Here is a 12,044-nt window from a genome sequence, read left to right as displayed (position 1 = left end):
CTTTTTCTTTCTCTCTCTCTCTCTCTCTTTCTTTCTTTCATTCATTCATTCTTTCTTTCTTTTTCTTTGAGACAGAGTTTCTCTATGTATCCCTGGCTGTCCTGGAACTCTCTCTGTAAACCAGGCTGGTCTCGAACTCAAAGATCCACCTGCCTCTGCCTCCCGAGTGCTGGGATTAAAGGCGTGTGCCACCACTGCCCGGCTGGTTTGTTTTTTCTGCCTGCCTGCTCATTTCCTACAGTGGGGTTTGTCAGACAAATGCACACCAGGGTACCTGGCTGTACTTATTCTGCCTCTGTAAGGCTCCTCAAGGTTTGTGGCAGGTGAGCTAGATGCCTAGGCTGGGCAAAGAGAGAGGTCATAGGTCAGACCCTGGGACTCTGGCCCACAGAGCTTTCCCACCTCCAGCTCTAGGCTTTTACCCTCCCCAATCCAAGAAACAGAGCTCTGAGTTGTCTTGTGACCCATCCAAGCTCACAGGCTCACCCATCTGCTGGTATCCAAGGTTCTTGCTGTTAACCATACAGTTTACAGACCCTTGCATTGCCCCAAACCTAGGAGTCATGTCCACATATGCCATGTGTGTTCGCTATGATGGTGTTGAGGTGGATGACAGCTACTGTGATGCCCTGACCCGTCCTGAGCCTGTCCACGAATTCTGCGCTGGGAGGGAGTGCCAGCCCAGGTACCTGTCCTTGAGCACCCAGCTGGGTGTCAGAATGAGTGTGTGTGTGTGTGTGTGTGTGTGTGTGTGTGTGTGCATACACACCCATGCTCATACCATGGCTCTGCTTTGCCTCTGCTGTGAGCTGAAGGGCTGTGTGGGGAGCAGAGCAGAGCACATGGGATGGTCACTAGACACTTTCCACCACAGGGGTTTTTCCATATTACTCTATACTAGAGGGCTATCTTTGTGCCTGGGCTGACCTGCAAAGCTAGGATTTCTATAAGCTAGGGAAGAGTACTCCCTGGGAGGTGAAGGGAGCCCCGTGTATCTTATCTTGTCTTCAAGGCAGAAGCAGAGCCTTGGTGTTGCTTCCAAGGAGCCATGAATCTCTGGCTCCCCAACATGTCACATTCCTTCTTTTCTTCTGGCTGCTACATCTGAGCATTTGTTCTTTTCTGGAGGAAAAGGCCACAGAGCTGGCCTGCACTTGACTGAGATTCTTCCCCAAGTATGTCTTCTCAGAGGGCCTTCACGGAGGAGCCCGGCCTTTTATAACCCCACACAGCACAGGATGGAGATGGGTGGTCATCCTGCACACTGGCGATGCCCTTCTCTGGGTATTCAGCTGGACTCACACCTTTGGTTCACTTTCACTGATGCCCCTGAGGAATCAGAGTCCAGAAGGAGCCACAGTCCCCTGTGTGACCCAACAGGGAAAGTGAGGCCTGGGGCCCTGGGACACTGAAGTATGGAAGGTGGCAGGTGCAGAAGGAATGGGAACAGACAGAAAGGGCAAAGGAAGAAGGCCTGGAGATGAGGGTAGGTGAAGATGGCCAGGTCCCTGAAGGCCGTGGGCACTTGCAGAACACTCACCCACCTAACACAGGGTTACCATGGGCACAGTCCCCACTGGTTGGTCTCACCTCCTTCCAGTCTGGTTTGGCCTGTGTGATTTGGGGCCACTGAGGGCTGTCCTCGCTCCCGAGGCAGGTGGGAGACCAGCAGCTGGAGTGAGTGCTCACGCACCTGTGGTGAGGGCCATCAGTTCCGCATCGTGCGCTGCTGGAAGATGCTGTCCCCTGGCTTTGACAGCTCCGTGTACAGTGACCTGTGTGAGGCCACCGAGGCCGTACGGCCCGAGGAGCGCAAGACATGCCGTAACCCGGCCTGTGGGCCACAGTGGGAGATGTCTGAGTGGTCGGAGGTGAGAGTCTGCAGATGCTGGGGTGGTGGCCCATGCTTGAGAACAGATGTATCATGATGCTTCTCACACCGGCTTCCTTGCAGTGCACGGCCAAGTGTGGGGAACGCAGTGTAGTGACCAGAGACATCCGTTGTTCTGAGGACGAGAAGCTGTGTGACCCCAGCACCAGGCCTGTGGGAGAGAAGAACTGCACAGGGCCTCCCTGTGACCGCCAATGGACTGTCTCAGACTGGGGACCGGTGAGGGCAGATTTGGGGCATGGGGCTAGTGACAGGACCCTGATCCTGAGGACTCTGCTTTGCTGTGCATCGTTTTCTCACCTACCTGTAATAAAGACAGGAGAAGAAAAGTACAAAGACCTCCCTTCTGCTCTTTCATGGACTCAAACCCCTGGCCAGAAACAAAAGTCGACATAACCATCCCATTACCGACCTCTGTTTCCACCTCTCCTGACTACATCTCTCCTTGTCTCTTTGTGTCTGCATGCCTTTCCCTGTCTGTCTCCATCCGTCTCTCTCACCTGGAACAGAGCTGCTCATATGCTAGGTAAGGTCCTCTCTGGTGGTGGGGGCTCTCAGTGACCTTTTGAGCTGTGCTTTCTCTGTGCGTGTTTTGCACTGAGCGTGTTATGTCTGTAATTAGAACAGAAATGTTATTTAAAAAGTGGTTACCGTGGAAACCGCTTCCCTTTCACTGCCCTGGGAGCTGTTTCTCTCACTTGGGGATGATGCTGGTCGGGGGCTTGTGGAATGGCCCGTGTTATTTTACCAGCCCTTGTTGTCCCCTCTCACAGTGCAGCGGAAGCTGTGGGCAGGGCCGTACGATCAGGCATGTGTACTGTAAGACCAGCGATGGACGGGTAGTCCCAGAGTCTCAGTGCCAAATGGAGACAAAGCCTCTGGCCATTCACCCCTGTGGGGACAAGAACTGCCCAGCCCACTGGCTGGCTCAAGACTGGGAGCGGGTGAGTACCCAGGAGCCTGCACAGAGCCTCTCTCTGGATCACAGAGGGGATAGGGGAGAGTTGGCCTGAGTGCCAATGGCTGGTCACAAGGAGGAATTCATGACAAGCTATGAAGAACAACTGACTAACGATTAATTTGGGACAAAGCTAAAAAGGTAGTAAACCACTTCCCACCTCCTCTTTCAGGGGTGTCTGCAGGCCCCCAGTGTCTTCTCACTGGGCCCTGTTCTGGTGGACACAAAGCCAGAGACAGGTTGGCTGCACACACTTTCAGGCCATAGGGCCGTGATGACTTTTGCTGCCACAACCCATTTGTCTTCTGTCCCAACCTGCCCTTGTCACCAACTTGCCATTTCAGACAATTGTTTTCAGTCAATGGTTTCAGGCAGGCCACTGCTAACTAAATAATCTTGGGCCAAATTGCTTTCTGCAGAATTGATTTTGGCCTGATCATCCTTGGCCAAATTACATTAGCCAATTTGTTTCAAAACAGATGGTTTGAGGCCTAATTGCTTTTGATCAAATCTGGATGGGGCCACAAACGGTTACGAACAAAGAGCCAATCTCCCAGTTGAAACTGTTTACACTTTTACCCAAATATCATTGACCAAACCTTGGCCACCAGAGCTGCTGTGGTCAGGGTTCTGGTTCTCTGGGCTTCTGGCCACTGACCCTTTCTGTCTGGCCCCACAGTGCAACACTACCTGTGGGCGTGGTGTGAAAAAGCGGTTGGTTCTCTGCATGGAGCTGGCCAATGGGAAGCCTCAGATGCGCAGTGGCCCTGAGTGTGGGTTATCCAGGAAGCCCCCTGAGGAGAGCACGTGCTTTGAAAGACCTTGCTTCAAGTGGTACACCAGCCCCTGGTCAGAGGTGAGCACTCAGCAACCCCCCTCCCCCCAACTGCTTTAAACTAGGCCTGGGCTCTGATCCTGCCACAGAACATCCATCTTGGCCTATGTCCATCAAGCCTTCCTCCAATCCTCAGTCAGCCAGGGTGCTTGTCCCCAGATGCTTCTAGATCAACTAGTGGAGAGCCACCACTACCCAGAAGCCTTTGCTGATCTTACTCTGGTGTCCTGCAACTCTTTTTGTGGGCCTGTCTGGGTCTGGTCATTTCTGGCTTAAAGATGAGGTTTTTAAGTGTTGTGTTTGGTAACAAGTGTACCTGATATTCTCCAAAGGGTAGTCCAAACCTGATGGATACAGAGGGTAAGATTGGCTGAGGCATGGCTAAGACAGAGGCATGAGACTTGGGCATACAAGTGGCAGAAAGTGAGCCCTAGGTCAGTGGGCAGAGCAGCAAGTTGTCCTGACCCAAGCCTGACTCCCTGTTCAGGTCTACAGGATCCTTCCCATGCTAGGTAGGATAGAGCTGAGCTCTTATCTCTGAAGCAAGAGTGGAGCCATCATGTGTTGTCACCATAGAGGTCACTGGGGGCAGCTGTGGTCCAGCACTTGTCCCCAGATCTCTTTTCCAATTGTCACTTACCGAGAGAAAGAAACTGAAGTTGAGGAACTTTCCAACCAGGGGCCAGAGTTTAAGGTGTGTTAGACATGGGGCTGAGGACTCTGCAAAGGGAAGGAGGTGCAAACCAGTCCATCCCAGGAGTCCGGGGCAAGGAGCCTAGGGTATGAGTAGCCTCAACTCACAGGCAAGTGATGGGCAGGCAGAGAAGCAGTAAGTAGAAGGATGGGAGGGTCCCCTACCCACAGGGTGGGAGGGACTTCCTGTCTAGTCTCTGATTGGCACAGCAAGGTAACTGCACCTCAGCTGCTCTTCACCCTGCCTGAGATGTCATACCACGCCTTGAGGCTTGTCAGCATCCTGAGCCTTCCTAACACCACAGAGGCAATCATACCTAGATGTCAGCTTTTATTAACTCACATCAACATCTATATGCCATTTCCTCCTCCATGTCATCCCATAGCAACAGCATCCCATAGCAACAACATCTGTCCTATGCAAGGACAAGGGGAGTCCAGAGCCATCTTTAAACATCCCTGGGCAGGCTGAGGACAGGACTTCCGTGGCCAAGCTGAGTAACATAGGGTTTCAAGATATCTATGGTTTTGGTTCCCACATAGGTCAACTCTGAATGTTTAGGGATAGTAGTGGAGTGACAGATGGGGCCCGGAGTCGAGAGCCTTCATTATGGCATTCTCTAGTGTTCAATACCCCAACACATAGGTTCTCCCTGGGCTCAGCTGCTGGGATGGGTGGGTTACAAATCCAAGACTTGAAAGTCCAAGGGCTCTGTGGGGTGAGGCCCCAGGTGCTGCCCTTCTTGTACATAGGCTTAGGAACTCTGGAGTTCTTCTGTATACACCACACACACACACACACATACACACACACACACACACACACACACACACACACACACACACACACACACACACACACACACACACAGAGTGATGCCCACCAATACCCATCACCCTGAAGGCAAGAAGGAAGGAGTAGAGCTGTGATTGCCTAGAGGGTGCATGGCAGAGCTTGAGGACCAGCAAATATCATTAGGGGAAGCAGGCAGAGAGACATAAAAGTGTCTCTGGAGTGAAGATCCCCTCTGAACTGATTGAGCCTAGCTGGAACACTGGTCTTAGGGTAGCTGTGTGGCCAGAGCCTAGTAAGTCAAAGACCATGTTGGGCAATAAGAAAGGGGGAGTTTGAATAAGGAGGATCCCCAAAGCAGCCATGAGGGAGGGGTGCCTCCCATAGTGCCCTGATGAGATAGCAGGAGCAGAGGGAACACAGGAGCAGTGGACATGTGGGAGTCTGCCCTTTCTGCTCCTGGCTGGGGCAGTGCCCTTCTTTATGGCTGCCCCATCATGATGCATCAGTTCAGTGTTTGTTCAGCCAATTGTTCTGTCCCGTTCACCTGCAGGGACAGAGGAGCAGGTGCCAGGACATATTGGGAGCCTACTTGTCTTCAGGGGCATCTGCAAAGGCAGTGTCCTCTGGTCGCCTGCGCCAAGCCAGCCTCCCCTCTCCTCAGGGCGGGTGAACGGGCGGGTGGCCTTATGCCAGCCTTCATCAGTTCCTCTGTGTCTGGTAATCAGACTAGGGTGAGCCTGGGGCGGGGGCCTCCCCATACCTCAGGTCCAAGGCATGCCTGGGTGATGTGGGGTCACCACATCAGGGAACCACTGCCTGCAGGATCTTGGCAGGGGAATAGCAGGGTAATTGGGGTCAGCAGATGTCCCTGGTATTCTGGGTAGCTCAGCAGGCTTTCTGAGGGGAACATCTGGACTCAGTGTGATGGCTCTGGAAGTTACATTGATTGGCCCATGGCAAACTCTCTGTGTCACTAATCTGGGACAGATGGAACCTGAGCACCCAGCAGGTCATAGTTGGCACAGGAGGGGCCACCCTCTCATGTGAAGTTGGGAAAACTGAGGTAGAGAAACCAGACAATGCCTTTCCTCCAGTTACCTAGCTCAGGCTCTAGATTCCAAGGAGCAGGTGTGTCCTGGGCCAGCATGTGGATGGGTATGGTGCAGAAGAGAGAGTGCTGAGTGATCAGAGTCCCAGTCACAATCACTACAGAGAGCCTTGTTATGTACCTGTTTGTCTGTCTGTCTGTCCCACACCAGTGCACCAAGACGTGTGGGGTAGGTGTGAGGATGCGAGATGTGAAGTGTTATCAGGGAACTGACATTGTCCGAGGATGTGACCCATTGGTGAAGCCTGTCGGCAGACAGGCCTGTGACCTGCAGCCATGTCCCACAGAGCCCCCAGGTGAGAAGAAAGAGGCTGGGCACAGGGCGGAGACTAGTGGGAGTTTTGGGCAGAGCCAGGGTCTGGAGGACCAACAGGCATTCATCAAGGAAAGCAGCTAGAGAGACACCCAGTCGTGTCTTCAGAAGAGGTCTTCTCTAAGGGGGCGGGCCTAGCTGGGGCTCAGGGAATCCATGCAGACACCTATGTCATGGAAAAAGCACTGACCTAAAATGTGGTTGGGGGAAGCTGTGGGACCAGGGACCAAGATGACCTTGCCTGAGCAGCAGGTGCTGACTCTCAGGAGGCAGGGAGGTAGGAGTTAGGCATGGTCTCTGGCCTGGGCAGATAGACAAGATCCAGTCTCCAAAGTGGATGCCAAATGTAAGGGAAGGTAAATTCTATTTTGGGAATACTGAGGCAAGGAGAGAGGGACCCACAGGCCTTGGAAGGGTTTGGACTTTTCAGAGGAGATCGGAGACCTCTTCCAAATCCTGGGGTTTTACCACCCAAGTGATCAGATCAAACTACCTAGTAGGATCCACATTTTCCTGTAGAGGGACTTGCATTAGGAAAGGGCTAGCTGGGACATAGAACTGGAGATCTGTAGTAGGTGGGGTACTCTGGACCAAGGCTGGGGGGCTCATCTGTTGACCTGTTCATAGTGTGACTCTGGGAACCCTTAGTGAGCTCCTGCCTTTGAGAAGATACTATGGCAAGAGTTGGCGACCCTGGGAGCTGTTCCCCTTGGGCCTCCTGGCATTTCATCCTTCCTTTCGTATTGTGTCCCACCCCCAGATGACAGCTGCCAGGACCAGCCGGGCACCAACTGCGCACTGGCCATCAAAGTGAACCTCTGTGGCCACTGGTACTACAGCAAAGCCTGCTGTCGCTCCTGCAGGCCTCCCCATTCCTAGCTGGTGCTGTAGCCCCTGAGACCCGAGCACCACATCCTGGGGCTCCCACTGGACACCCACCTTGCAGGAGGCCCTGGGCTGTGAAGATGTGACACAGAGCACAACTGACAAGAAGGGATTTTTGACCCTGTGGCACTGTCTCTGCCTTGGGGGAGAGCCTCCAGTGCCCACAGGCCCCTGCTCAGATGGAGCCACCCTGCTGCAGGAAGCTGTACATGCTCTCCCAGGATCCTGTGTCTGTGCCCACCCTAGAGGGCCCAGAGTCCAGAACCCAAAGTGGGCAGTACCTGCCCATTTCCAGGCCCTTCTCTGAGGTGGTAGAACCCTCTAAAGGTGACTTGCAGATGACCCAGGAAGGAGAGAGTCTCCCTTCTTTGGCTGCCTTGAGAAAGGAGGGGTCTTGGGTCAGCTGAGGAGCCCAGGCTGCCCTGTCTCTGGAAGTAGTGAAGGTACCCCATCCTAAGGCATTAGTGCCACACTGCCTCCCCTCCTGGAGTTCCTGTGATGGATGGAAGGGACAACCTTTGTTCATGGTGTCCCTGCCACCCTCCTCACTACTCACTGGTGCATGTTAATAAAGTGGCTGTATTTATGGCGGCGTGCTGGGGTTTCACTCACTATGGGTAGAGATGGTGGGCAGCCTTGGGAGCTTTAGTGATGCTGTACAGGGTCCTTTGCTGGACAGTGGGTGCAGAGATGGGTGAGAACAGGGCAGTCTGATACAGAAAGCAGACAAAAGGCAACCAGAAGAGCAGGTGGTGTACAAGGATGGGCGCTGTGGACAGCAGGACAGTGTTGAGGTAGAAGCTAGTGTGAATCTCCAGCCATCTTTAGCTGCCTTTGGTCTGGAGCTTATGCCAGGATGGAACACAGGGCTATAGGAGCACTGCAGGAGCACTGGGAACAGGGAGGCTAGAAGACACAGGATATGGCCACCATGAGTACTTGTAGCTGTGGGCTCAGGTTTCGTGTAAGGCCATCTACCATTCTCTGAGGACCGTCCATGGGGCCGTATGCACAGCTTCCCACATCAGGGTGGCTCCTTGTGGGTGCAGAGACACAAAGCAGCTATTGGGTGCTGCTTCAGCCTGGCTTTTCTTGAGTGGAGGACAGTGGAAAAGACAATAGCATACGTATGTGCGCGTGCGCGCGCGCGCACACACACACACACACACACACACACACACACACACACACACACACACACCTCCCAGTGAGGCAGGGAGGACAGGGCTGAGTCTCAGATGGTCATGGCTAGTCAGTCTCAAGACCCTGGAGGAGTCCTCTGGGCCCAGGTAGTAGGGAGGCTGGTGGCTGTCTCCTGTGCTTTGAGGTCAGTCTGCCCCAACAGGTTTGCCATATAGCTCTGTTCCTGAAGGGCTCAGGGTTTTGGGGTTGGGGAGGAACTGAGGCAGCCACACAGCCCAGTGAGTTACTGCTTCTCTGTGTGCTTGTACCACGGGGACTGAATCAAGATAGCTGCTCCTAGAATTTTATTTCTGTCCCCCAAATGCAGAAGTTAGTGGTTTGGAGATGGTTGTGTATCAGGTCACCAACTGGGCTCAGACAGAGCAGTTTCCTTGTGTCTCAGGGGCTGGGACCTCTGCCACATCTGAGTCCCATCATTACCTCTCTTCCAGGCTCCTCCCCCTCCTGATTTCCTCCCTCTCTACCTCATCCCACACTCCTTTCTGTTGGCCTTTATTGTGCACCTAACTATGCCAGGCTGTGTCACACATGCCATCACTGGCTAGTTTCATCTCTTTTTGAGGTGGGTAGCATGAGTGCCCCACTATGCTGATGCCAGCCAGCCCAGGGACAGCCAGCCACTTGTCCTCAAGAAACATAGCCCATCATGTTCAATCTGCTCTTCAGACTGGTTAACAACAATCTTGAAAGCTACTGGGGGCACTGGTAAACAAAGGTGGCTTGTGATGATGCCCCCTTTGCCCGAGAGCTGTTCTCAGACCCTCTGGGTAGAGCTGGAACTCACCAGCTAGACTAGGAAGGAGGACTCCATCTGGTTCCAGAGAAGGTCTGTGCCTGAAGGTGCCCAGTGGATGGAGAGATAAGCAGCCTAGTGCCATGGTGTGGGAAACAAATTTATTGGCTTTTGCTTTTTCTCAGAGTGCTGGCAGGTCCCATGGTGGTGTTGAGTGAGCTGGTAGGGATGGATGCTTAATTCACTTTGAAGATGTCAATGGGTCTATACAGAGATGATGGAGGTTAAAAAAAGGAGGGAAAGATAGGACACAAAGACAGAACAGCCCAGAGCACCCACCCCTCCCTACCTCACCCATACCCCAAGTAATGCAAGGGACAGATGCCATGGGATAGACTGGGACAAAGAAGCAGAGAGGAAAGGGGTAATTTGGGGACTTCTGTGATTCTAGGGGTGGATTCTGTTAGCAAGGCCAAACTGAGGCAGGAAAAAGAAAAGGAGAAAAAAAATTCAGAATGCCAAAGACAGCAGATCCTCACTGGCATGGTTCAGCTGCCTATAGTAAGTGTGGAGGGCCCTGCTGTGGTACCTGGCTCAGAAGTGGCCACTGTCCTAAAGGAAGGCACCTTCACAGGGGGCGGGGCACTTGTTCCCCTAGGGCTCCACAGCAGGGCCTGGGGATGCAATAGGGCCCCAAGGAGGAGGGACTCTTGAGGCTACGCTGCCAAGAATGGTGCCTCTTTCAGAGCCTGATGGCTGGGGTTCTGGCCTTGGGGCACCTTCAAGGGGTGGCCACCTGACACCAATTCCTCATCCAGTGGAGGGCTTGGAGCAGCATGGGTAGAGATGAGGCTTCCACGCACAGGCAGCCAGCTCTAGCTGGCTGGGCCTGTGACCTCATTCCAAGCACAAAACAAGAAGTGGATGATCTATTGCTCGGCTTCCCCCAGGGTTCTCAGTTCCCACTGAGAACCAGAGTCCAAAGGGCTTTCTGCAGCCAGCGCCGCCCCCCCCCCCCCCCCCCCCGCGCCACTACATGTATGAGGATTCAAGCCCATGAATGGGATGGCTTGCCCAAGAGTCACAGCTGAGACCCTTAGTGCATAGCTGGGCCATCTCCAGTGCATCAGCAGCCTCGCTGGATGTGTCTGTCAGTTGACTGGGCTTAGGGATGAGTACAGGATGTGTACATTTTGGTGTCAACCCTCCCAGAGTAATGTCCCCACGCCTGTGCCTCTTCTCTCAGAAAAGCAGATTGGGGTAGAACAAGTGTCCCAAGGACACTGCTGTCTTCTACATTCTCCCTTCTACTGCCAGAGCAATGGGTATTCAAGCTTGGGGCAGATGCTTGGCACCTAGGTTCAGGAGTGTGAGACAAAGGCTGGAGAAGGATAGAGGGTGGAGAGAAGGATGGGAAAAGGGAGACAGGGTGAAGGGACAAATATTTATTTGGTCCATGGTCTCTATAGAAGGTTCATGCTTGTAGGGCCACTGACAACCAGTGAGACCTCTGCTCCCTTGAGCGGGGAGGAAGCCCAAGGCCTGGTGAGGGAATGACAGGCTAAGGCCATGAAGCCAGAGACTGACAGGTTGCTGGGGTGGACATTAGCCATCTTCTCATTTCCTGGGAACAGGACCTGGCTCCTGTGCCCCAACAGAGCCTGACCTTACCCTCCTGACCCCTGCCTCCCCTCTTGGGCCAGCTGTCCCTACCCACAGCTACCACACTTGGTTCACTGGGCTTTATCCTTGCAGAGGGCCCGGGGGTTCCCCATGCCTAGAGGCCCTAGGACAGGGATACAGGGAAGACTTGGCTGAGCCGAGGTCTGGGCATGGGGCCAGGGCATGCCAGGGGATCTTGCCATGATCTGAGAACCTTCTGGGGTTGGATGCCTAGGCACTATGGAGGCCTGTCACACGTCGGTGCTAACGCTGCGGCTTCGGGAAAAGGCCTCCCGCATGGCAGAGAGGCGGTTGGGGTTGAGTGCCTGCAGGCCCCCGAAGCTCGTTGGGGGCAGATCCACGTCCTCCTGGCTGATGGTTTTGTAGGCCACGCGGCCCCCACCGTTGCGCACACCCTCAAAGTCCTCGTCCTCCGGCTCCTGCAGGAAGAAGGTGGGCGGCTCGTACTGGGAGCAGCTGCGGCACAGAGGGCGAGCCTGTGGGGACTTCTGGCTGAAAGAGGTGGCGGCAGCTGGGTAGAGAGCAGGCCCGTTGGTCAGCACAAGGTTGCGATTGGAATGCAGGGGCGGCAGGTGTGAGTGCACAGCAAAGTCGGGCTCCTCCTCGTCTTCCTCGGATTCATCCTTCTTGCAGCAGTAGTACTGTGGGTAGAGGGTCAGGTGACCGTAGTGCACTTCCCACCAGGGTTGACTGGAGGGTAGACCCCAGGATTATGGGGTGGCCCAGCTCAGTCACCTCTACTTGTTCCACCATTACCCAGCATCTTCCCCGGCCCACTCCAAGCGGAGGTCCCCGCAATGTGTCACTTATCTATCTCACCTACACAGCTAGATGTAAATCTAATTTCCAATTTGCAGGCAGGTAAACTGAGGCACAATTAGGTAAGAAACCTGAAAATGGCAGAGCTGGATAAGCCATTTCAGATCCTAGAGTTGTCATGGGCACC

General features: G+C 54.0%; 2 protein-coding genes across 3 annotated transcripts in view; one reads left to right on the top strand and one right to left on the bottom strand.

Annotated features, from left to right (window-relative positions):
- Adamtsl2 (ADAMTS like 2) overlaps positions 1–8,065 on the top strand; it is a 32,002-nt gene extending 23,937 nt beyond the window's left edge. For both annotated transcript variants that reach the window (XM_036186264.1, XM_036186263.1), the window contains exons 13-19: positions 559–685; positions 1,658–1,871; positions 1,955–2,110; positions 2,665–2,835; positions 3,529–3,705; positions 6,433–6,577; positions 7,355–8,065. In XM_036186264.1, coding sequence (XP_036042157.1) covers positions 559–685; positions 1,658–1,871; positions 1,955–2,110; positions 2,665–2,835; positions 3,529–3,705; positions 6,433–6,577; positions 7,355–7,473 — 1,109 coding nt within the window. In that variant the 3' untranslated portion in view covers positions 7,474–8,065. The remainder of the gene's footprint in view (positions 1–558; positions 686–1,657; positions 1,872–1,954; positions 2,111–2,664; positions 2,836–3,528; positions 3,706–6,432; positions 6,578–7,354) is intronic.
- A 1,492-nt stretch (positions 8,066–9,557) lies between these two features.
- Fam163b (family with sequence similarity 163 member B) overlaps positions 9,558–12,044 on the bottom strand; it is a 16,892-nt gene continuing 14,405 nt past the window's right edge. Inside the window, exon 3 of the mRNA XM_036186367.1 lies at positions 9,558–11,739. Coding sequence (XP_036042260.1) covers positions 11,329–11,739 — 411 coding nt within the window. The 3' untranslated portion in view covers positions 9,558–11,328. The remainder of the gene's footprint in view (positions 11,740–12,044) is intronic.

This window comes from Onychomys torridus, chromosome 4 (genome assembly GCF_903995425.1).
Source record: "Onychomys torridus chromosome 4, mOncTor1.1, whole genome shotgun sequence".
NCBI lineage: Eukaryota > Metazoa > Chordata > Mammalia > Rodentia > Cricetidae > Onychomys > Onychomys torridus.
The sequence above is the reverse complement of the archived record's forward strand: the minus strand, read 5'-3'. Positions and strand labels throughout refer to the sequence as shown.